We start from the raw sequence: 25,879 nt of genomic DNA, 5'->3' as shown, positions 1-25,879 counted from the left end.
TTTGAACCTTGGTGTTGGAGAACACTCTTGAGAATCCCTTGGACTGCAAGGAGATCCAACCAGTCAATCCTAAAGGAAATCAGTCCTGAATATTCATTGGAAGGACTGATGTTGAAGCTGAAACTCCAATACTTTGGCGACGTGATGCAAAGAACTGACTCATTTGAAAAGACCCTGATGCTGGGAAAGACTGAAGACGGGAGAAGAAGGGGACCACAGAGGATGAGCTGGTTGGGTGGCATCACGGATTCAATAAACATGAGTTTGAGTAAACTCTGGGAGTTGGTAATGGACAAGGAGGCCTGGCGTGGTGCAGTCCATGGGGTCGTAAAGAGTCGGACATGACTGAGTGACTGAAGTGAAAACTGAAGGATGAGTTCGAAACCTAGAATGTGGCTATGATTGCAAATTCTGCACATTTAAAAAAAATATTGAAATGTACACTGACAATGGGTGAATTTTATGGTAAGTATGTTATACCTCAAAAAAAGCTGTAAAAACATTTTTTACATCTGAGAAAGGTAAAAGTATTACTGTCATGCTGCTTATGTTATCACAAGTATAACAAAGATAGCTGTGACTAAGCAGAATAATACAGAAAATGGAATCTCAATGTAGGTTACCTAATCACCTCTACCTAGTTAAATCACTTAATAGCCCCAAACCATTAAAATTTACTGAGAAACCTCCCATCTATCTTTGAAAAAATACATTAAAACACCTTTTGAAAAACAAATAGAAATATTCTAAATTTCAATATCTATTTACTTGTTCTTATTGTTCTTTGGTATTCACTTTGTGGATTCTATTTTCCAAGTTTTAAATAACAAATATGAAATATATAAAGCTTTGATTCCTAGAGGCAATACTTCTCTGACTTAACCAGAAAAAGATGACATAATAGAATTTTCCATCTTAAATTCTGTTTCCCAGTTCAGCATAAATTACATTCACAAAACCAGTTACACACATATGCTTGATGTATTACCTTGACTGACTTGTCAGCCTGAAGTCAACAGTAGCTTCCTTAAATAAACCAATCCCTTCAATATCAAAGACCTCATCCACATCAGGTTCAGTAGCAATCAGCATCATGGGAAACGTCCAGATCCCATCTGTCATGCACTCTACTTTCAGTGTAACTTGAGACCTTGAATAGAAAAAGAGATTTATAAAGGATATTGCAGGAAAACAAGCAAAGGGGATATAGTATAGCAGGTTAACATCTAAGGTGAAAATGTAAGTAAACTGTGGTTTCAGTAAAAAAAAAAAAAAAAAAAACTGAAACTTTTAATTCTTTTAAAAAATGTAGATGGAAAAGATGTGGATGGGCTGTTTACATCTAAGGAATAATTCTGTAGGTCAGAGTCCCTATTATTACCCTCCCTTTGAGGTAATTATTTCACAGGGTATCTCATTTACTGTCTAGTTACTTACTAAGAATTAGTAACATTTGTAGAATTCACTCTACAAATTTTCTGCACCCACCATAGAATATCATATTACTTAAGAATCTGAGGAGAGGTTGGCAAATGGACCCAAGTGTTACACTAAAAGGTATTCCATAAGGGGATTTTCTGTTCAAACTAAAACATCACGAAAAAGTTCTTTGAACTCTTGCTTCACATAGAAAAATTATATTTTCTGTGAAAACTTACAATGCCCCCAAAGCTGACTTAAACTGAAGCTTTAAAAAATTAAATTACAACTGATAAATATCATGAATACTTTACAATAACATGTAATTGAATGGCAATTGAATTGATGAAGACAGTAAATATAGCCTTCTAAGCAGTTGGCTCTGAAGAAGAGTGGAGACATAGTAGCTGACGGTGAAGAATAGTTACTCATGTGTTTGCTTGCTTCGGGTGGAAATAACTCAATCACATAGCTCTATAGTTGTAAGCCATATCATACGTCAGAATGGACCAAGAGATCACAGTCTTCTTACATACATCTTGTAGAACAGTTCTGGGAACTCTTAGCCTCTTTAAATTGGACTGTGAAGTTATTCAACAATTTGGGGAACAGTTAGATAATATATTATCAAATTTGAAAGGTGCAGACACTAAACCAGTTAATTCACTATTAGTAATTTCCCTCAGATATACTTCAAAGATTTCAAGAAGCAACGTGTATAAGGATGTTCAATGCTGCATTCCTTATACTATATAAAAAAAAAAAAAACTGGTACCAAAAATTTAAAAATATCCCTTCAATACAGTGCTAGTAACATTAAAATGGAGTAGCCCTCATAAACAACAAAAGAGTCCAAAATGCAGTACTTGGGTGCAATCTCATAAACGACAGGATGATCTTGGTTTGTTTCCAAGGCAAGTCATTCAGCACCACAGTAATTCAAGTCTATGCCCCTACCACTAATGCCAAAGAAGCTAAAGCTGATCAGTTCTAGGAAGACCTAGAAGCCCTCCTAGAACTAACACCAACAAAAGATGTTCTATTCATCATTGGGGACTGAAATACAGAAGTAGCAAGTCAAGAGACACCTGGAGTAACAGGCAAATTTGGCCTTGGAGAAGAGATACCTGGAGTAACAGGCAAATTTGGCCTTGGAGTTCAAAATGAAGCAGTTCAAAATGAATTCTGCCAAGAGAATCCACTGGTCAGAGCAAATACCTTTTTTCAGCAACACAAGAGACAGCTTTACACATAGACATCACCAAATGGTCAATACTGAAATCAAACTGATTATATTCTTTATAGCCAAAGATGGAGAAGCTGTATATAGTCAGCAAAACGAAAACCTGGAGCTGACTGTGGCACAGATAATCAGCTTCTCATAGCAAAATTCAGGCTTAAACTAATGAAAGCAGGGAAAACCACTAGGCCAGCCAGGTAAAACTTAAATCAAATCCCCTATGAATATGCAGTAGAGTGACAAATAGATTCAAGGCATTAGATTTATAAACAGTGTGCCTGAAGAACTATGCATGGAGGTCCGTAATACTATATAGGAGGAAGCAAAACCATCACAAAGAAAAAGAAAAGAGCAAGAAGGCAAAGTGGTTATCTGAGGAGGCTGAAGAAAGAAGAGAAGTAAAAAGCAAGGGAGAAAGGGAAAGGTTACAGCCAGCTAAATGCAGAGTTCCAAAGCACAGCAAGGAGAGATAAGAAGGACTTCTTTGATTAACAGTGCATAAAAATAGAGGAAAACAGAAGGGGAAAGACTAGAGATCTCTTCAGGAAAATTGGAAATATCAAGGGAACATTTCATCCAAAGATGTGCACAGTAACAGACAAAAACAGTAGAGACCTAGTAGAAGTGGAAGAGATCAAGAATAAATGGAAAGAAAACATGGAAGAACTGCACGAAAAAGATCTCAATGAACTAGATAACTGCAAAGGTGTGGTAAGTCAGCCAGAGCCAGACATTCTGCAGTGTGAAGTCAAGTGGGTCTTAGGAAGCACTGCTGTCAGTAAAGCTAGTGGATGCAATGCAATTTCAGTAGAGCTATTCAAAACTCTAAAAAGTGATGCTGTCAAAGTGGTGCATTCAGTATGTGAGCAATTCTGAAAGACTCAGTAGTGGCCGCAGGACTGGAAAAGGTCAATCCTCATCCCAGTTCCCAAGAAGGGTAGTACTAAAGAATGCTCAAACCGTTGGACATCTCATCTCCCATGCTAGTAAGGTCATACTTAAAATCTTGCATGCTAGGCTTCAGCATTATGTGAACAAAGAACTTCCAGACATCCAAGCAGGGTTTAGAAAAGGCACAGGAACAAAAGATCAAATTGCCAACATTCACTGGATCATAGAGAAAGCAAGGGAATTCCAGAAAACCATCTACCTCTGTTTCATCAACTACGCTAAAGCCTTTGACTGTGTAGATCATTAACAAATTGGAAAGCACTTAAAGAGATGAGAATACCAGACCATCTTACCTGTCTCCTGAGAAACCTGTATGGAGGTCAAGAAGCAACAATTAGAACCCTGTATGGAATAATTGATTGGTTCAGGATTGATAAAGGAGTACGAGAGGGCTGTCTGTTGTCATCCTGTTTAACTTATACACTGAGCACATTATGAGAAATGCTAGGCTGGAAACAAGATAGGTAGGAGAAACATGAATAACCTCAGATATGCGAGTGATACCACTCTAATGGCAGAAGTGAAGAGGAACTAAAGAAACTCTTGATGAGGTGAATGAGAAGAGTGAAAAAGCTGATTTAAAACTAAATATTAAACAAACAAACAAACTAAGATCGTGGCATCCGGCCCCATTCAGTTCAGTTCAGTCGCTCAGTTGTGTCCGACTCTTTGCGACCCCATGAACTGCAGCACGCCAGGCCTCCCTTTCCATCACCAACTCCCGGAGTCCACCCACACCCATGTCCATTGACTCGGTGATGCCATCCAACCATCTCATCCTTTGTCATCCCCTTCTCCTCCTGCCCTCAATCTTTCCCAGCATCAGAGTCTTTTACAATGAAAAAACTAAAGAAAAAAAAAGGTCAAGGTCTTAAGGAATAATATTTTTGTTTTTACTATATTTTATTTTTTGTAAAAACACATTTAAGGCTCTGACCATTACTCTTATTATGTCAGCAGTATTCTATGAAAGGATAAACATGAAAAATTACCTTGTTTTTACTGTTGTGCAACAGTGTTAATATTTTCTTTAACAAACCCATGAAAATTTTGTTGTACTTTTTACCATGTCAATCAGGAAGAGAAGATTTAAATTTGATACTTACTTAAATTATGTAGGAACAGTGTGATTTGGGTATAATTATTTTCTTGTTCTTTTTTCAAAATTTAAAGCTATTGGTTTTATTTATTTATTTTAATCATTTAATGGTATGTCTTGCAGTGAACCATCCCAAATACATATGGAAGAAGAAATGACAAAAACAAATGAGTATGTGTGCATAAAATAGAATTATTAAACTACATCAGAACACCACAAGACACTCACAAAAATTTATAAATCATGAATATAAGTTGTCCTAAATCAGCTTCTCAAATATTCACCAAGAAGCTCTAAACTCACCAAATGTGGAACAAATATAAATTCACATTGGTTCTGTTCATACTCACTAATGATAACATTTTCCCCTTCTGGTTTTTGCTGGTAATTTCCCTGTCACTGAATCAACATAATACTAAGCTAAATGTGAAAAAATACTAACATATAAATGTTGAGTCACTAAGTTGTACCCGACTCTTTGTGATTCCATGGACTACAGTCCACCAGCTCCTCTGCCATGGAATTCTCCAGGCAAGAATACTAGAGTAGGTTGCCATTTCTTTCTCCAGGGGATCTTCCTGGTCCAGGGATCTAACTTGTGTCTCCTGCTTTGCAGGCAGATTCTTTACCACTGAGCCACCAAGGAATCCCATAGAAAAGTAAGAAAATTAAAAAAAAAAAGCCCATAGAAAATTATGAAAATAATGTTTAATATGTACTTTCTTTTTACAATCTGATTTTATTACTGCTTCCTGAAGGGGACCCTGCTATCTTTTAGTTATTAGACTACATTCTCAAAGCCACTTTAAATACACACATGGGTACATTGAATGCATAGTTAAATTATAGAAATGGTTAAAAGCACAAGTAATATTGTCAATTGTTTTTTCATGGCCAGGCTGTATTTTGCACTTATTTGCAGTTCTAATCAGTGTCTCTGTATCAAGACATAAAATCCTGTCTCAGATGTGACCTATCATACAGTATGTGTAGATGCTAAGTATCAGTTGCCTAAAAACTAAATACAAAGACACTGGACGAGGTTTTCCAAAGGACAGGTATTCAAAGCTTACTATTGGCACAGACTCCAGTATGACCCTCTTATACTCTACCTTTAGTACAATGCTATGGTTTTGAATGGTAAAATGGTAATGACAGCAATCGCAAAGGAGGGCACTCAGCAGTTTCGTCATTTGAACTGGTTCTGAGAAGTAGTATGGAGAAATTCCATGTTGCCAATGTATAGCACCAAGTCTGCAATTAAAAATTGTTTTTCAAAGTAGACAGCCCTGTTTTGCTAATAGCATATCCCAATGACCTTGGGGAGGTCACAATTCCTGAAGGATATCTCAGATTTCTAATAATTTGGACTATTCTTTTTCATCAGAATACTTTTCATATCTGGATAGCTAGAAATAATCTATTTACCTCAATAGCATCAAAGAAGTAATGCAACTGACAAATAGAAAGATGGAAAGAAAAAGACCACATTATTTAGTTTAAAAGAGTAATAATATTGTTTAAAGAAATTAGGGTTTGTAAAAGCAGGTTTACCTCACTGGTTTGTTTGGTGTAAATATCAGACTGAAGACCAATGTTATCTGCTCATTATTGGCATTATAAGATTTTTTGATCAAACATAGAGCCATGCAGGATTCCAAACTAGCCTCTTCATCTTCAGATTCAAATTCAATGCCATATTCAAATTCACGTTTCATAGGTTTGTCTAAGAAAATCAAGATTTAAATGCATTTTAATTCAACTAAATACATATAGATTCAAAATCAATTATACGTCAGCACTAATCATGCATAGGTATTTAGAGTGAGGGAGAGGGTATATGTTATTTAGCTTTGTGTTTGTAATACCTAGTGTGTTACCAGGTATATAATAGTATTCAGTATGCTTTTAAAAGTTAAATAAATGAATGGATATAGAAAAAAATTCACCCACTATCCTTAATCCCACCATTCTTAAATTTCAGACTAATAAAATAAGAAATAGACAAATGGAAACTAAAAATTAATATTTACTATAACATTTACTATTAACATTTACTATAAACACAATATGATATGCTGTATATATTAAAAGCTTATAAACATAATTTATAAAGAAAGTCACATTTAATAATTACTCAGTAAATCCCAAGTCACATTTAATAAGTACTCAGTAAACCTTATTAATGTAAAATAACAGACTGATCCATAATCTTATAAGATCTTTTTTCTTTTTTTATGTACAAAAATAAATCTCAGACCTTCTGAATTACTAGCTTTCATCCTGTTGACCAAATTGGCAATTGTTCCTATTGATAACCATTCTTTGTTGTAGCAAAATCAATATGTCTACATTTAATATATTGATTTGTTCTGGGGATGGGATATGGAAATGTTCCATTGGAAGCCATACTCCATACTGAGAAGCAGCATTTAAGAGTTTTAGAGTTTTTAATGGGAGATGAAATTTCCACTGCATTCAAATAACATATTTTTCAAAGCAAATACTATTGAGATCTGCATCTGTTTCTGCTTAATTATTGAAGTCTTTATGGGAATGGCTGTGTCAGAATCAAGATAGGAAATGAGAAGCTAAATTTAGTTTCAGAAGCATTGAAATCCCTGTAGGGAATCTGTTACTATAGATATCATAATTCTAATCCTAAGAAGATCCACTGGTACAAAACACAGACCTGATTATCTGCAAGGGGAGGACAGGGGTCACGCAAGTAGGAACCATATTAGTACTTTTTACACTTTACATATTTCCCTTGTTTTAACTAAAATATAGTGATATGAACACATAAGGAAGAAAAATAGAGTCAGGTGGTACAAAATCCTAACAAACTGACATTCTGCATTGTGTCTTCAAGCTAACAAAGTAGAGTCTCTGCATTTTATTTGAAAAGTCATATTATCAAGTTAAAAGCATACTTTTTGCAATGTTCCCAACTTGGAGAGAATCTGTATAGTACTTTTATGTGTACTGGGTTGATCAGAGCTAAGTCAGTGAGACCAGTGTAAATTAGTTATCATCTGATTGTTGTATAAAATTAATTAAAAATAATTGATTAAAATTAAGCAGAAGAGGCTATGAGAGCTCAGGTCCTGGGAACTTGACTGCTAAGGTCCTGAGGAGGAGACCATAAATACTAAAGTTAAAAAGAAAGTTGATAAGGGCATCCTGCATGTAGACAAAGAAAATACCTCTTAGGCATCAGACCAGCATGAGGGAATTTTCCACAGTGCGAATTACCTCAGCCTCTTTGGGAAAGAACTCAAGTATGACAAATATAGCTCGTGACTTTGAAAGAACAAATGCACACTTCTAAAAAACATTTAAATACATGTCAGTCAGTCAGTCAGTTCAGTTGCTCAGTCATGTCCTACTCCTTGCGACCCCATGAATCACAGCACGCCAGGCCTCCCTGTCCATCACCAACTCCCGGAGTTCACTCAGACTCACGTCCATTGAGTCAGTGATGTCACCCAGCCATCTCATTCTCTGTCGACCCCTTCTCCTCCTGCCCCCAATCCCTCCCAGCATCAGAGTCTTTTCCAATGAGTCAACTCTTCGCATGAGGTGGCCAAAGTAGGAGTTTCAGCTTCAGCATCATTCCTTCCAAAGAAATCCCAGGGCTGATCTCCTTCAGAATGGACTGGTTGGATCTCCTTGCAGTCCAAGCGACTCTCAAGAGTCTTCTCCAACACCACAGTTCAAAAGCATCAATTCTTCGGCACTCAGTCTTCTTCACAGTCCAACTCTCACATCCATACATGACCACAGGATAAACAATAGCCTTGACTAGACGGACCTTTGTTGGCAAAGTAATGTCTCTGCTTTTCAATATACTATCTACGTTGGTCATAACTTTCCTTCCAAGGAGTAAGCGTCTTTTAATTTCATGCTTGCAGTCACCATCTGCAGTGATTTTGGAGCCCAGAAAAATAAAGTCTGCCACTGTTTCCACTGTTTCCCCATCTATTTCCCATGAAATGATGGGACTGGATGCCATGATCTTCATTTTCTGAATGTTGAGCTTTAAGCCAACTTTTTCACTCTCCACTTTTACTTTCACTGCTACTGCTAAGTCGCTTCAGTTGTGTCTGACTCTGTGTGACCCCATAGACGGCAGCCCACCAGGCTCCCCCGCCCCTGGGATTCTCCAGGTAAGAACACTGCAGTGGGTTGCCATTTCCTCACTTTCACTAAAAGAGGCTTTTTAGTTCCTCTTCACTTTCTGCCATAAGGGTGGTGTCATCTGCATATCTGAGGTTATTGATATTTCTCCCGGCAATCTTGATTCCAGCTTGTGTTTCTTCCAGTCCAGCATTTCTCATGATATACTCTGCATATTAGTTAAATAAGCAGGGTGACAATATACAGCCTTGATGTACTCCTTTTCCTATTTGGAACCAGTCTGTTTTTCCATGTCCAGTTCTAACTGTTGCTTCCTGACCTGCATACAGATTTCTCAAGAGGCAGGTCAGGTGGTCTGGTATTCCCATCTCTTTCAGAATTTTCCACAGTTTATTGTGATCCACACAGTCAAAGGCTTTGGCATAGTCAATAAAGCAGAAGTAGATGTTTTTCTGGAACTCTCTTGCTTTTTTGATGATCCAGCAGATGTTGGCAATTTGATCTCTGGTTCCTCTGCCTTTTCTAAAACCAGCTTGAACATCTTATCATTTATATTTATATTTCTTTTTTCATTTGGTCAGTAATAACTGAACACATTCCTTGAAATTAGAAATAAGGTTCTTGTCCCCATGGAACTTATAACTGGGAGGAAAGAATTGTCAATAAACTACCAGTGATACCGCAACGTTTTCAGTGATGACTATGACAACAGCTGCTGTGGAGAAGCAGAAGAGGCTATGAGAGCTCAGGTCCTGGGAACTTGACTGCCAAGGTCCTGAGGAGGAGACCAATACACCAAAGTTAAAAAGAAAGTTGATAAGGGCCTCCTGCATATAGACAAAGAAAATGCCTCTTAGGCATCAGAGCAGCATGAGGGAATTTTCCACGGTGGGAATTACCTCAGCCTCTTTGGGAAATAACTTAAGCAGGTGGAGCAAAAGGGAGTGGGATGAAATTTCCAAGAGATGAAATGGGCATAATGGGCAAGACCATGCAGGGTATGGTGACGATTTGGGACTTCTTAAGAAGAGCAAGAACCTATGGAATGTTTTAAATATGGAAATGATGTGCTTGTTTAATGGTAAAGTGAGCAAAAGGTGGTTAGTAGAGAAGGTAATGATGTCTGCAGTAGTTCAGGCCAGGTGGTGACTTGCACAAGGGTGAGAGGAAGATGGAGATTAAGCTCAAGCAATGCCCTGTGAAGAATGAAGTGGGGACCATGGGAGCAGTCCTGACTGGTAACCAAAATCATGAGCTTATCATTTCAGTAATGTATTCATACCCTTAACATACATACAAAATATTTAATCAAACATATTTCAGAGAATTATAGAGTATGATATATCTATATTTATCTATCTACTTATCATCTACCGTCTTACACGCCACACACCTGTGGCGGATTCATTTTGATATTTGGCAAAACTAATACAATTATGTAAAGTTTAAAAATAAAATAAAATTAAAAAAAACAATAATGGTAATAATCACTTGGGTATGGCAAGTGGTCATTACATTGAATAAGAAGGGTATGCTTCCATCCTTGTGTAATTATGCAACCTAATGCCTGTATCATCATGCCAATAAATCATGCAATGGGCACTATCATGGTCAAGGGTGCCAGATATGTGGGTGAATTTTCTCAGGACAATGATCGATTTTTATTCAATGTGTAAGAATATTACTAATTTTTAAAAACCCTTGACAAAACATGATAAATGGTCAAAAAGTATTGAATTATAACCGATCTATTTGGAAAATATATTGTGAAACTGTGTGTTTTATACCATTTTAATCTGTAAGAAATACACTTCATAGCAAACCCAACCAAAATGTCTCAATGAGAAGTGAACATCAAAGTATAATGAACACTGTTATTCATGTTCTTTCATAAATTTCTAGTTGTCTCTTCATTAATAATAGGCATCTACATTTGCTTGACAGGATGTAATAATCATAGAAGGAAGGAATGGAGCACTGAACACAAATTTGAAAGAGGATAATGACAACAAGGTATTCAAAGAAAATAGAGGATATTGGATAAACCACCTAAAGCTATTTTCTTTGAACAGATAATGAAGAATGTGCCATCTGCACACTTTTATTATTTTTACAAAATTGTGTATCTTTTTGAAGGGTTATTTAATTTACATGTTTTACTTCACTTTCATAAGGTCATTTAATAGACCAAACATTTTGATTAACTTAAAATAACTGCATACTCTTTTGCTACAACTGCAAGTAGAGTAAACTACAGAACGAAAATTAAAGGAAGAAAGTGGCAACATAGCTAATGCTTGTCTTACACATTTCATTTTAAACAAGAATCCAGAGATAAAAGATAAAGGAACTTTTTGTAACATAAACATTTTATCCAGCCATTTAGCAATGTAGCACCAAATTTCAGAATCTATTTAAGATTAGGTACCATATTTTTGTACTTTCTGATACAATATTATTTCATGTATTAATGAGAAAACCCACCAAATGACATTGAAAGAATCATGTTTCCATCTTGAACTGTCATTTGTCAGTGACCGAAGATGGGTCCTCTAATACATCACTGTCACAAAATGCCCAACCAGAGCTTTAAATGATAATACTGGCAATATCTAACACTTATGACACACTGAGAACCAGGCACTTTAAAAAATTCTATGCATTTACACTTAATCTTAAAAAAAATCCTATGAAATAGATACTATCTCCATACTACAGTTGAAGAAACAGAGTTTATAGAGAAGTAAAATAATTTTGTCAAGGCCGTATAGAAATTAAATAGAAGAACCCAAGTTGTCTGAGTACAGATGTCACAGCTGAGGATACCAGGCCTGGCAAGTGGCACAACTGCTGAGAAGATGCCATCAGCAGCAGCTTCTGGAAGTATGCAGGCCATTATCTGTGCAAGGGAGTGTTCTGGCCCTCAGGGTAGAGGCCTGGGTCACTCAAACATTGAGATTCCGGTCAGAGGAAGAGGAGCCATCAATAGAGATGGAAAAGGGATAACCAGTGAGATGTAAGCTCAGAGCACAAATCTGACCACTGGATTAGGCATACTGGATAGGGCTGACAATCTTGTCAATGGTACTCTTACTAGAGTAGTTAGGACAGAAGACTTAATGGAGTGAGTTGAGCAGAGAAAGCAAGATGAAAAGAAGCAGAGGGAAGGATCAAGTCTAGAGGCCAATGTGGGGTCATGGGAGGGCCAATGACAGGCTTCTCTGGAGCTGGTTGTGATTACAGACCAAATCCAACATGAGCATTGTCACGTATACAACATGCAACAAGATGACTGGCCTTTGCGTAAAATGAGACCAGTGTGACAAACAAATCAGCAAATCAGGCACGAAAAAGACAGTAGATTAATCAAAGAAAGACAGCCTCAAGCTATAGTACACCTGGGATATAAAAGGAAGTGGCATGAATTTGTTATGCAGTTAAATGGCAAAACTACTCTCACAGAAAAAGTCCCACAGAGAGAAAATCACTGAACTAATCTCCAGAGAGGCATAGAGAAGGCAGAGACCAGAGTTACTTAGGAAGAATAAATACAATCATAGGGGAAATACTGCCCACAGGGTATAATTTGTAGTCTTATAGAAGTCACATTTCAAAATACTGTCTAAAAATAAAAGCAGTATAATATCCCAGTAGGGCAACACCAATTGATTTAAGTAGTACAGGTGCATAAATCTAACATGTTGGATAGACAATTTCTTGAATTCCTTGACAACAGTCTGTGCCTTGTTAATTTTGGCATCTCTGGGACTCAGCATAATACCTGGCAACAAAGATGTTCCCAAGATTGTTGTTGAATAAAAAAGATATGAAAGTGATCAATCCTCATTAACTCAATGGTGTTTTTGAGGAGTCAGGGTAGAGAGAGAATAGAGAGGTCCTAGTGTTTTCATTTAAATGAGGTTTGATGGTTTTATTGGACCCTCGGAAAGAAGATGGTGAAAAGTAAGAGAAAATAATGGGAAGGCAGTGGTGGGGATCCTTATTTCCTATTGATCATGTTTACATAGAGAGGCTTTTTCATTTGCTAGAAGGGAAAGTTATAGGAGGGAAAAATATCTCAGCATCAGTCTCCTTCATCATGTTCTGCCCTCTGAGAGAAAACAACATATCTGATCAGTGAATTTGGGTGAAGAAGTGAAGCCTGAGCAGATGAGCAGACCCTTCTCTTTCTTTTCTGATATCGTCAATCAGCATGCACACTTTCTCTTCCTTCTTTGTGTGTTGATCGTTTATGCCCGTACACTGGCTAGTTTGGGGTAAATGCACTCAATTGTGGTGGAAGGTATTGACAAGCCCAAATGAATCCATAGTACCAAGTCATTTTCCAGTTCACCTTTATAATAAAGGTAGCTTTTGATCTCCATCTGCCTTATTTCTACATCTACTTTTCAGATGACTAGAAATTTGGATGAAGGAACACAGGTTGTTAATTAATGATCACACCTAAAATCCCATCACAGCTTAAGCCACAGAGTAAAATGCTTTAATTTCCACCATAAGGGATTTAAGAGACTATAGGAAGTACAAAATGGCATGAACAACATGACTTTTGGATTCTATTTAATGTGTTGAGTAAACTATAATCAAATGACACACATAGGTGAAAACAGCTGGTTTGCCTTTATATAAAGACTAAAATTGTATTCAGGCTTGTGACCAGCCCCAACCCTTCATAAAGAAATAGGTGAGAAGGGAACAGCAAGCAGGGGGACTTTCAGAGACTGCATGCAATTTGGTTACATCTTTGCAATTGGGCAGTAAAAGGAATCCAGCAATTACCAGATGCTTTTAAGGAACTCAGACCAGAGAGAGGTCAACTGATTTATCAAATATTCAGAGAAAAGACATTAAGACATTAATATTTTTAATGTTTAAAAACATTAAAATTGAGTGTCTGTGCTTAGTTGCTCAGTCGTGTCTGATTCTTTGTGACCCCAGGCACTGTAGCCCACCAGGCTCCTTTATCCATGGGATTCTCCAGGCAAGAATACTGGAGTAGGTTGCCATTTCCTCCAGGGGATCTTCCCAACCCAGGGATTGAACCCAGGTCTCCCACATTGCAGGAAAACTCTTTACCGTCTGAGCCATCAGGGAAGTCACTGAAGAAACCTACTTCTGTATAGCAAGACATGCTTCAGAACAGAAACAGATGTTTACAAATTAAAATGTCTTTTGCAAAAAAAAAAAAAAAAAAAGATGATCTCCTTGAGTTTGGTGGTATTGAGCAGAGAAAAAGCTACTAGAGAATGATGGGAAGAGATAAGACTGCAAACCTTCCAAATAGTTATTTTCAACAGTAAGCATTATTTTTCATCATGAAAAGTAATGAAGTAGTAAAATATGAGCCATATAAAAAGGTGTATATTCAAGAGCTATTTAAAAGAGAGACTCTTTTTCCTTATATGCCTTTCGAATCTCTCAGAATGATGTTGGCAGCCTCCTTATAGACCATTCTTATCTAGGAGACAGTGGATTTTTTTTTTCAGGTAATAAGATCTAATCAACTTCTATTATCAGAAATATGTGTGTATGTATGTATGTGTGTATATATATATATATATATATATATATATATTTAACTTGCAACCTGACAAGGGTACGATTTAAACAATTTAAGTAGCAAGAACGTATTAAAATGAGTCCTGAATGTAAGCATTTCTTTACCTTCCTTACTTCATGTCATAGAAGCATCAACATTTTGCCTTCAACAGGATAGATTTCAAATAAAAATCAAGCTTGAAGACTAAACTATTAAAATTCATTGAAGCATAACAGGATGTCACACAAAACAATGTTTTCACTTCAGAAACTGAACATTCACTGGGGAACACTTGTTATAGGTTGCCTGCATATTAAAATTGTTTTATATTTTAGTAAGAAAGTACTCACATTTATTTATCACTGGAAATTGGAAACTGTATTACACATTTGGATTCTGTGGTTAATCTACACTAATATTCTTATCCCTGATATGCATAAACAATCAGAATTTTTTTTTATATTGGTTACTGGTTGAAGAAAAAAAAAGCCAATAGAATTTCATTTACTTAACAATTACTTTTTCTACATTTGTCCAATGCTACTACATGATTCACTAAAGCAAAATCTGTACCCAACTCATAATAATTTTTGGAGATAAATGGAAATGGTTCGCATCAGTCTGATTTCATTATTAATACATAATTCTTTGAAATAGAGAGTAACTGTACAGGTGTTCCAGTGGAAAATTCCCCTGTTCTCATACAAATTTATTTTACTTTTTATAAATTTAAGCAGGCTGTGATTATGTTAGTATTTTTCAATTAAAAAATGAAAATTCAACCAAGGAGAAAAAAGTAGTAAATTAATATAATTAAAAATTAAATATCTCATTGTGCAACCTAGTGACAGTATTACTATCTCTTACTCTCATATACTTCATACTATCCATAACTTTCCAGTAAACCAAAAAGAAGTTAATCTGAACTAATTTTTTTGAATCTTTTGAACTACACTGGGTACATATAACATAGATACTCATTTCATAATTCCATCTCCAGCTTTTAAAATAGTGCCTGAAAAATTTTATAATGAGAGTGTGTGGGGAAGATGATTCTGATATTTTTACAATCCGTTTAAGAAATAGTTATTATTTCTAGAGACTCTTCTACATTTACTCTTAGAATGCCTATTTGCAAATAACAGAACCCCCATTTGAATAATCTTTTTTGGAAGACACCAAGTGTTTCATGAAGTAAAGGAAGAGTTAAGCATGACAGAGCCATGTGTATATCGATGAGCAGACAGAGAAAGGAGACCTACAAAGAGAAGACAAAGCAGGCCTGCAGAGAAAAGTAGAGAAATAAATACTCCCTAGCACTACATATTACAGCTTCAGCAAATGAAGATAAACAAACTTCCTGCATTTGACTACAGAAGATTTGGGGTTGGAGCCCAACTTGCCCACTTTGGCCAGGAGGACAGCATATGACTGAACTATGATAAGAATCTTGTGGCAAGACTGGGAGGTAGTTTCCATAAAAAGGGAGTGGAAGTTGGCAGGCCGGGCAAAGCAGACTGTCTCATAGATGCTGACCGTGCTGGGAAAGTAGATGGTAAATGTAGACAAGTGGCACGTGATCCCACCCAGGTTAATAACAAGTTAATGTCCTAGAGAAATGACTGGAATGACAGTAGGGGACAAATGGTGAATGTAATTCTGGATTATTTTACATAGATTAAATAACATTTTAGTAGATAAAAAATGAGGAAAACAATAGAATGGAAAAGACTAGAGATCTCTTCAAGAAAATTAGAGATACCAAGGGAACATTTCATGCAAAGATGGGCTCGATAAAGGACAGAAATGGTATGGACCTAACAAAAGCAGAAGATATTAAGAAGAGGTGGCAAGAATACACAGAAGAACTGTAGAAAAAGGAGCTTCACAACCCAGATAATCACGATGGTGTGATCAGGCACCTAGAGCCAGACATCCTGGAATGTGAAGTCAAGTGGGCCTTAGGAAGCATCACTATGAACAAAGCTAGTGGAGGTGATGGAATTCCAGTTGAGCTATTTCAAATCCTGAAAGATGATGCTGTGAAAGTGCTGCACTCAATATGCCAGCAAATTTGGAAAACTCAGCAGTGGCCACAGGACTGTAAAAGGTCAGTTTTCATCCCAATCCGAAAGAAAGGCAACACCAAAGAATGTTCAAACTACCACACAATCGTACTCTTCTCACATGCTAGTAAAGTAATGCTCAAAATTCTGCAAGCCAGGCTTCAGCAATACGTGAACCATGAACTTCCAGATGTTCAAGCTGGGTTTAGAAAAGGCAGAGGAACCAGAGATCAAATTGCCAACATCTGCTGGATTATGGAAAAACCAAGAGAGTTCCAGAAAAATATCTATTTCTGCTTTATTGACTATGCCAAAGCCTTTGACTGTGTGGATCACAATAAATTGTGGAAAACTCTGAAAGAGATGGGAATACCACACCATCTGACCTGCCTCTTGAGAAACCTACATGCAGGTCAGGAAGCAACAGTTAGAACTGGACATGGAACAACAGACTGGTTCCAAATAGGAAAAGCAGTATGTCAAGGCTGTATATTATCACCCTGTTTATTTAACTTCTATGCAGAGTACATCATGAGAAACGCTGGGCTGGAAGAAGCACAAGCTGGAATCAAGATTGCTGAGAGAATATCAATAACCTCAGATATGCTGATGACACCACCCTTATGGGAGAAAGTGAAGAGGAACTAAAAAGCCTCTTGATGAAAGTGAAACTGGAGAGTGAAAAAGTTGGCTTAAAGCTCAACATTCAGAAAACGAAGATCATGGCATCTGGTCCCATCACCTCATGGGAAACAGATGGGGAAACAGTGGAAACAGTGTCAGACTTTATTTTTTGGGGCTCCAAAATCACTGCAGATGGTGACTGCAGCCATGAAATTAAAAGATGCTTACTCCTTGGAAGCAAAGTTATGACCAACCTAGACAGCATATTCAAAAGCAGAGATATTACTTTGCCAACAAAGGTCCATCTAGTCAAGGCTATTGTTCATCCTGTGGTCATGTATGGATGTGAGAGTTGGACTATAAAGAAAGCTGAGCACCGAAGAATTGATGCTTTTGAACTGTGGTGTTGGAGAAGACTCTTGAGAGTCCCTTGGACTGCAAGGAGATCCAACCAGTCCATTCTGAAGGAGATCAGCCCTGGGATTTCTTTGGAGGGAATGATGCTGAAGCTGAAACTCCAGTACTTTGGCCACCTGATGTGAAGAGTTGACTCATTGGAAAAGACTCTGATGCTGGGAGGGATTGGGGGCAGGAGGAGAAGGGGACGACAGAGGATGAGATGGCTGGATGGCATCACTGACTCGATGGACGTGAGTCTGGGTGAACTCTGGGAGTTGGTGATGGACAGAGAGGCCTGGCATGCTGTGATTCATGGGGTCGCAAAGAGTCAGACATGACTGAGTGACTGAACTGAACTGAACTGAACACCATCTGAGTGGGACTAAGTTGAGCTGAGGGACTGCTATTCATATTCATCAGAAATATCTTTAATCATTTAAAATGCGAATTTTTTACTTAATAATATAGAAATCGTTACTATAAAAAGTAAAGATTATTTTACTATCTACTGTATATCCTCTCTATACTCTTGTATACTCTCCCTTCTGTTATACCTCATTTACATTCTCTCATCACTGAAATAATTAGACACAGAGATGATAGTAGTGAGATCAAAGTAAAAAACTATAGACCAAAATAAGAAAACTAGAGAAGATATTTTGATTCTGCAAGACATTTCATACTTAATTTTGTGGTTTCTTTCCTTTACAAATAATACATAAAGATTTCTCCCATTGATACTAATAAAACAATTGTTAAGGGAATTTCCCTTTCAATGGGAATAAGAGCTTTCTACTTTATTTCATGCGGAAGATGGCTGAAAACTAAAGTTTGTATCATTGAGAGTTGATTTTGCCAGACCATTAACTTTTTGAAATGTCTTGTTTAAGATGTCAAATGTCAGAGGGATTATTATACAAAATATATTTGGGTATTGAATCTAATTTATGTACATTTTTCTATCTCTTTAAATAAATATTTTATTCAAGGTCATTCTTTCAAATTTAAAGCTACAAGCCATGGCTTTAATCACATTCCATAATCAGAAAAAGAGAATAAAGTAAGAAATTAAAGTTCGCAGAAATGAAAATTACAGTTACTACAATTTTTCTTTCCTCACTGATGACATAACCTGAATCTATTCTTATAAATCCATTAATGACCATAACTACTGTCATTTGCAGAAAACTACTATGTAAAGAGGACAAAAATAACACTCGTTGGGCACTAACTGTAAATGAGAAACAAATGGGCATCAGTTTTCATGTAACTGAGTAATCAGCAACCTGAAATTTAGGAAATTGAGTTTTTATTTATTATAATTTTTTATCCCCATGACTATGTTCTCTTACCTTCTATATCTTCATAATATGCATATGATTTTCTTTTTGGAATCACTGTAAAGTCTGACAGCTCTAAGATAGGATTTTCTCCCAAAAAATCTCCATCCAGTAAGACTTCCACCTCCTCTTCTAGCCTCTTCCTGGCCTGACATGTTATGACAACTACAGGAGAGAAATATTTTCAGTTAATTTGACTAATGGGTTATTCGATTGTTACTGAGATAGAAAAAAATGAATTATGCTATGAAAAATAGAAGTCCCTTTGGCAGACTTTGGCATGTCATTGCATCTGGTATTAACACACATACACTCATTCAGTATCTATATACACTGACATTTTGGAAGCAACATGAATATTAAATAATATGTAAAAACAGCATGACAAGAGATAAATCTAGAAGATACACAGCAAAGTATAGAAGATTACATTAAGGTGCAGAAATGTGATTCAGGGACTAGATTTTTCAGCTATTTGTGAGCTTATTATGGTAAACACCAAGCTTTACTTAAATAAAAATACTACAGCAAATACTTTCAAATAATTTTTTAAAAAGTCCTATAATATTTATTTTACAATACTTTTGGAATATGTCTTATTATCTCCTAAACTAAAAATATTAATTTAATTAATATTTAACTAAAAATAATATTACATGCACCTTGAAATGTACTTAAATTATTTAAGTAAAATATTTTAATTTCCATGTGTGAATTGCTCTTAAATTTATAAAATACACTATTTAGCAGTTAAAAATAAAACTGTATTTATTTAAATAATATTAAGCAGTATTATATATTAATTTACAGCATTCAACATTAAATTAATGTAACTTTATATATTTCTTTCTATATATTAAACTCCAACATTTTCTTATATAAATTTTAGACGTGTTAGTGATCTTGTGAGTAACCAAAATATTATATCTATATATAGCTAATAATTTTATAAAGGAATGTTACTATCTTGGCACTATCTCTATATTATGAGGCCATGTATACTAGAGTCCATATTTCTCTAAAATATATCAAGTGTTATATTTTATCAGTTCAGATGCACACAGGACATAAACTGAATATGAGATAAAAAAGTGAATTGTAATATTAAAAAAACTTTTGAAATATATTACTCTATGCTTTTATGGCATCACTAATAACATATTTTAAAATAATTTTATTAGAATATAGAATATAGTGCTTTACAGCAGGAGCTCCTGCTGTACGGAAAAAAAAGATAATAATAATATGTTCATCAGAACTGCAAAACTGGATAATGTCAGCAGATTTACATGTTTTTGCAATATGTACCACATCTACAGTAAATAAATAATTAAAATAAATTTTAATTCTTAAATTTACAGGTTGATACTGAACATTTTGGACTTAGAATTAATTATGTGAAATGTACAATGGGGTACAAAGTTAGATGTAAATTAAGTGGGTTGAAATGGCTGAAGAAAATGTACAAGCTTTTCTGGTTATAATTAGCTTCAGTCTTAGAGCATTAAATCGGAAATTAGTGTGATCAAAGTTACAATTAGTATCATGTCACTGGTCTTGTCCTATAAGTCCTTAGGAAATTAGTGCCCTAGCCAGACCAGCATTGCTAAATCACAATGGATTCACATTCCATTGTCTTTACACTGTGATAGGGAGTGCAGCCCTTTTCCAATTATCTACCTCAATGGACAGGAGCAGATTAGAATGCACAAAGGGAAAAGGTGGCTCACAGTGCAACAAAAGTACCCTGGGCTTGAGAACAACCTGGGTTATAGATACACATAGAAAAAAAGAAAACGAAACAACAAACATTGATGGTGATGCAGTTGAGCAGGGAAAGCAATGGGTTATTTCCAATGTGTTCTTAGGAATGAAGAATGGACTGTACAGAGAGTAAATAATATTTATTTATAAAATCTTACCCATTTGTTTCTCAAGGGCATTTGTAGAGAAAAAGAATTACTAGAATAGGTTTTAGACTTTTGATAAAATGATTTAATAACTACTACACAATCTGCTCAGAACACAGATGTTCACTTGGTTGTGCTAATATAACACAGGCTATTTACAGAACTCACATTTACTTTAAAAAAAAAAATTAATTACTAAGAGAAGTGACTTGATAGAAAATGTCTATATTTTGGAAGCATATTTAACCTTTATTGAAGACAACGGTACAAGAAATTTATGTTTTTATTTTCTCATAGGCTTTATTTTAGACTTCTAAAAATCTGCTTTAAATCTTTAATCTGGGGGAAAAAAAAAAAACAAACAAACAGTATCTGGAGTAGACACAAGCAATACTGCTGTTAGAATTCCAACAGAGTAATGTCTAGGCTGTATTACATCACTTTGATTGGAACACTATTATAAATTTTAAACTGCTCAGCTCTATGGAAAGTATACAAACAACTATGTCCTAGATGGAAATAAAAAAAATATTTTGACATGTTTGTGAAGCATTCTGAAGATAATTTAGTGTATGTGAAATATTTATGTGTTGATAGTTTTTTTTTAACACAAGAATAAAAATACTTCAAGTAAAACAAACGACATTTATTGTCAAAGGAATTGTTAGGTATGTGGATTTTCACTCCACTTAAAATTAAACTCCATAAGGAAATATACAATCTTGTTCTTCCTTTATAACCAGTGTATCTGGGGAAATGCTGTTATTCACAAGCAAAACTTGCTATTTTCTCTTCTAAGTGTGGTGACATAATTTATTCCAGTAAAGACAAGCCCTTTTTCACTAGCAAACACTGGTATGGAGGGAGAAGGAAAATTCAAAATTTCAAGACTTCTTATAGCTTATTTATGTTGTTGAAGGTGGAGATTGAAAACAGATATCCCTTTGCTGTGCAATTCAGTGATTCTTACTTATGAAGAACTATGCCTAGAGCCTGGTAAGAGGCTGGGATACTAAATTTCACCCTATGGTTATCTAAGAGGAATTGTGCTGGTTATCTAAGAGGAATTCTTACACTGACCCTGGGAAGAAAATGGGAACATCAAAGTATGCAGAAGAAGTGAAGAGTGTTAAGGAAAGAGAACATACAGAAACTTGAGATTAGTCTGGAGTATGTGGAGGAAAAAAGGGGTCATTGAGAAAAAGGCATTTTAAGAGTAGAGATTTGATGTTGCATGTGTGGTGGCAAAGCAAACCTCCCTGAAACCTCCATAGTACATTCTGACTAGTTTTTGGAGAACAGAATCAAAGATTTCTGTTAGGAAAACTAACAGAGGAATCATCATCCCCATGAGTTACACAGAAGCCAGAATATGGTGATTAAATGTAATCCAAGAAGCCAAGTACCTAGGAATCTTACAAATCTAGTGTAGGGCTCAGAGCGCATCAAAGACTGTTAAATAAAGGGGTCTGAAGTTGATGTTATTTCAATCTTAGCTGATTGGTAGGTTTCATCAACAGCAAGAACAACAGGAAATGGTATAGTTTTGTGAAAAGATCATTGAACTTACTGTTAAGAGACCAGATTCAGTCCTAGTGTTCCCACCAACAGAGCTGAGTGACTTTAAACCTACTTTCTCTGAACCTGGATTTTCTTGCTTGTACAAAGAAGAGATGTGATTAGAGGGTCTCTAAGATCCCTTAAAATCCTAGTGTTCTCTGACTGTAAGATATACTTACTCTGTGGGCTTTCAGGAGGTGATGTCTGTGGGACTCCAATAATAGGGTATATCCAGCGTATTTCTAGGATTTCTTCACTGTCTAGTCCCAAACCCCTGATTAGAAATTAAATTATTAAGAGTGAATAAAAGCATAAACACTTTCAGTATTAGTATAAAATAACACATTTTTAGTGACCTAATGATACTTTAAACAAAGCTTATAAATTTAAACTTTGGTGGAGAGAAACTAAGTATGAAATAAAAACCATTTTCTGCAGATGCTGATTTTTACAAACATTTCAAACCAAACCCTGGGAAATCATCACTAAGAAAACTGTGGTACAATCATTGCCAGAGCCAAGTTACAACTGAAGACCTCTTTTCCCTACATTCAAAGGTTGGTACAGCAGCTGGCCCTCCACATCTGTGGTTTCTGAATCCACAGATTCAACCAACCATGAACTGAAAGTATTATATAAAAAAAAAAGAAAGAAATTCTGGAAAGTTTAAAAAAAACCCAAAACTTCTATTTACATAGCATTTACATTGTATTAGGCATTATAATAACACAGAGGTGATTTAAGGGCTTCCCAAGTGGTGTTAGTGGTAAAGAATCCGCCTGCCCATTTAGGAGATGCAGGAGACACGAGTTCGATCCCTGGGTATGGAAAATCTCCTGGAGGAGGAAATGGCAACCCACTCCAGTATCCTGGCCTGGAAATCCCATGGACAGAGTAGCCTGGCAGGCTACAGCCCATAGGGTCACAAAAGAGACATGACTGAGCACAACACAGCAGCAGAGTTGTATACCTGTGGTGGATTCATTTTGATATTTGGCAAAACTAATACAATTATGTAAAGTTTAAAAATAAAATAAAATTAAAAAAAATAAAGTATATGGAAGGATGTGTATGGGTTATATGCAAATTCTATGCCGTTTTATGTAATGGACTTGAGCAGCAATGGATTTTGGTATCCATGGGGGTCTTGGAATCCGTCCCCCAAAGATACTGAGGGACGACTGTATTGGTATTAATATTTACTGATGTGACTAAACTGTGATTAATAAGAGGTAATACAGTTTCCATGGGTTATACTCTAAACTGGATAGGAAATGCACAAAAGAAAAAATGCCGATAAGTATGGGACTTCAGAAAGTAATGGGGAAGGTACTTTTGGAGGCTACCAGTTAAAAAAAAAAGGGGCATTTGTAAAATTATTCAAAGTCCATCAGACACCACCAGGAGGACAGCAATACTAGGAAATGGTTTTGATTGTTGTTGAAAATAGATTTTTCTTATTAAAGATGGAGCATAAGACACAACAGGCAGGACCAGCTTCACCAGCATAGGACTTGTTCAACAGCACAAGAACTCCACACTTGGAATCGCTCATGTTTGTTTAATGTCTTGAAATTCTTAATACTTTTTGAACAACGGCCTCCTCACTTTCATTTTACCCAGATCACGTCTGCAGTCTTGACTGCAGGAGTGGTGAAATCCTGGCAGAATGGACATTAATGAGCCTACAGGAAAGAAGGTTTTGAATGTGAAGAAGAAATATGTACACATAAGACAAAGTAAGAATTTCCTTTGAATTAAGGCTTCTAGACCATTATTTAATTAAATTATAAAAGAAGAGAAAACATTTAAATTTTGCATCAGTACTGGAGTCTGCTTACATTTCAGCTAAGCAGAGAGGGGGCAAGTAACATGCACTCTGGCAATGACACAGCACACCCTAGTCGTGGCAGTATTTCATCAGGATGTCATATGCCTGGCACGGTGCCATCACTTGGTGTACATCAGCATAAATCCTATACTTTGCCCAGACAGGCTGATCCAGGTTGTTCTGTAGATATAGACTCAAAAAGGAGGCTTTGTATTTGACTGTATCTGACTGTGATTAATTGATACGATACTTAAGATTGACTTGTTCCTCACTCAGAACTTCAAATCAGCAATGATATATACAATCCCCCTATAACAAATATATTTTCCTCCTCTAACCATATACATATCAATACTTCAGAGAACATAACCTCATGAACTTTACATTGCGTAACATGTAAAAGAAACTGGATCAATCAATGCCAGTCAAAATGAAATCATATTCCTTCAATGTCCTATTTAAATATTACCTTTTCACCTCTGGGTGCAATTCCATAAAATTGTCAATAAACCATCTTTTTCCACTGGCCTTCCTCATTTGAATAAGGACCATTGTTTTTTGTAATTTCATAACCTGGGGCATAAATAACACCTGGATATCCAGAGTCCCTTTAGGAGGCAATGCAATTCCTGTTAAAAAAAAAAAAAAAAAAGTTCTAATGTGGTAAACATTTTAGAAAATAATTTTAACAACGAAAGTAACCTCTCCTTACTGATTATCTAAAATTTTCAAAATCACTCCTGAACAAAAAAATATGATAAATTATAAGTATACTTTACTGGCTTCACTAAATTTCCTCAAATGTCATCAATTTTTTAAAAAACACATTTTATCCTGAGGCAAGAAGCTTCTCCTGAAGAGGACAGAAGAACTGAAGAACTGTTGATAGTTTTAGCTTAAGTTTCCCAGAGTGACAAAAAACCATAAAACCTATGAGCCTTTATAAGTCTTACTGTATTTTACATAAGACACAGTACAGCAATTCTGACCTTTAAGTTTTTTGTGTATTTTTTTTATAGACCATAAGAGTTCCACATTTCTGCCTGGAGCCCCAAAATGGCTACCACTAAGCTGTTTATTTCTCTAACTGATCCATGAAGGAAGCTAAAGCTTATTCATGAAAGAAAGGGGCATCCACCTCAGGTTGTAAAAATCAGAAGACAGAAAAACTGACATTTTCTTACATTATAATGAATTAAAAAAATTTAGCCTTTGCTTTGCATAAGTACTACCTGCAAAAAAAAAACTGTTAGACATGGAGTTTGCTAAGCCCCAACTAGAGAGATGCTGATTTGTTCAGTCTGAGCTGAGGTCTCAAAGCTGCATATTTAAGTAGCAGCTCAAGAGATCTAGAAACAGATGGTCATGAAACTTAGAAAAAACCCCTTTACCAATGGACAAGTATTGAGCGGTTAGAAGATTAGTGAGCTTCTGGCCATTTATAACACTGAAGGTTTCCAAGTGATTGGTGTCTTCTTTTATTGTGAAGAGTAACACTCTTTACAAGAAAATGAAGGATTACTGACTATATATTTTTTAATTCTTTGTTATTAGATTGAAGACATTCAAGGCCATTTTGCAAATACTGTACTAAACTGTAAATAATATCAAAAAAGAAAATAGAAAATGCCCCCTCTACAAAATATTTCAACTCAAAATTCTTATAAATTAAAATTTTTTATTTTTATTCCTTCAGGAAATAAAAATTTTCTAAGGTGTATAATCACACTTAACAATAAC

The 25,879-nt window shown here is 35.8% G+C and overlaps 1 protein-coding gene across 2 annotated transcripts in view; it reads right to left on the bottom strand.

Moving 5' to 3' along the window:
• The window catches only part of CFAP47 (cilia and flagella associated protein 47), a 504,014-nt gene that overhangs the window by 40,610 nt on the left and 437,525 nt on the right, over nucleotides 1–25,879 (bottom strand). For both annotated transcript variants that reach the window (XM_027534335.1, XM_027534336.1), the window contains 5 exons: nucleotides 24,609–24,768; nucleotides 22,488–22,582; nucleotides 18,851–19,003; nucleotides 6,264–6,435; nucleotides 989–1,150 (listed from right to left, as the gene is read on the bottom strand). In XM_027534335.1, coding sequence (XP_027390136.1) covers nucleotides 989–1,150; nucleotides 6,264–6,435; nucleotides 18,851–19,003; nucleotides 22,488–22,582; nucleotides 24,609–24,768 — 742 coding nt within the window. The remainder of the gene's footprint in view (nucleotides 1–988; nucleotides 1,151–6,263; nucleotides 6,436–18,850; nucleotides 19,004–22,487; nucleotides 22,583–24,608; nucleotides 24,769–25,879) is intronic.

This window comes from Bos indicus x Bos taurus, chromosome X (assembly GCF_003369695.1).
Source record: "Bos indicus x Bos taurus breed Angus x Brahman F1 hybrid chromosome X, Bos_hybrid_MaternalHap_v2.0, whole genome shotgun sequence".
Lineage (NCBI taxonomy): Eukaryota > Metazoa > Chordata > Mammalia > Artiodactyla > Bovidae > Bos > Bos indicus x Bos taurus.
Note: the sequence above shows the minus strand (reverse complement) of the source record. Positions and strands in the feature narration are given on the sequence as shown.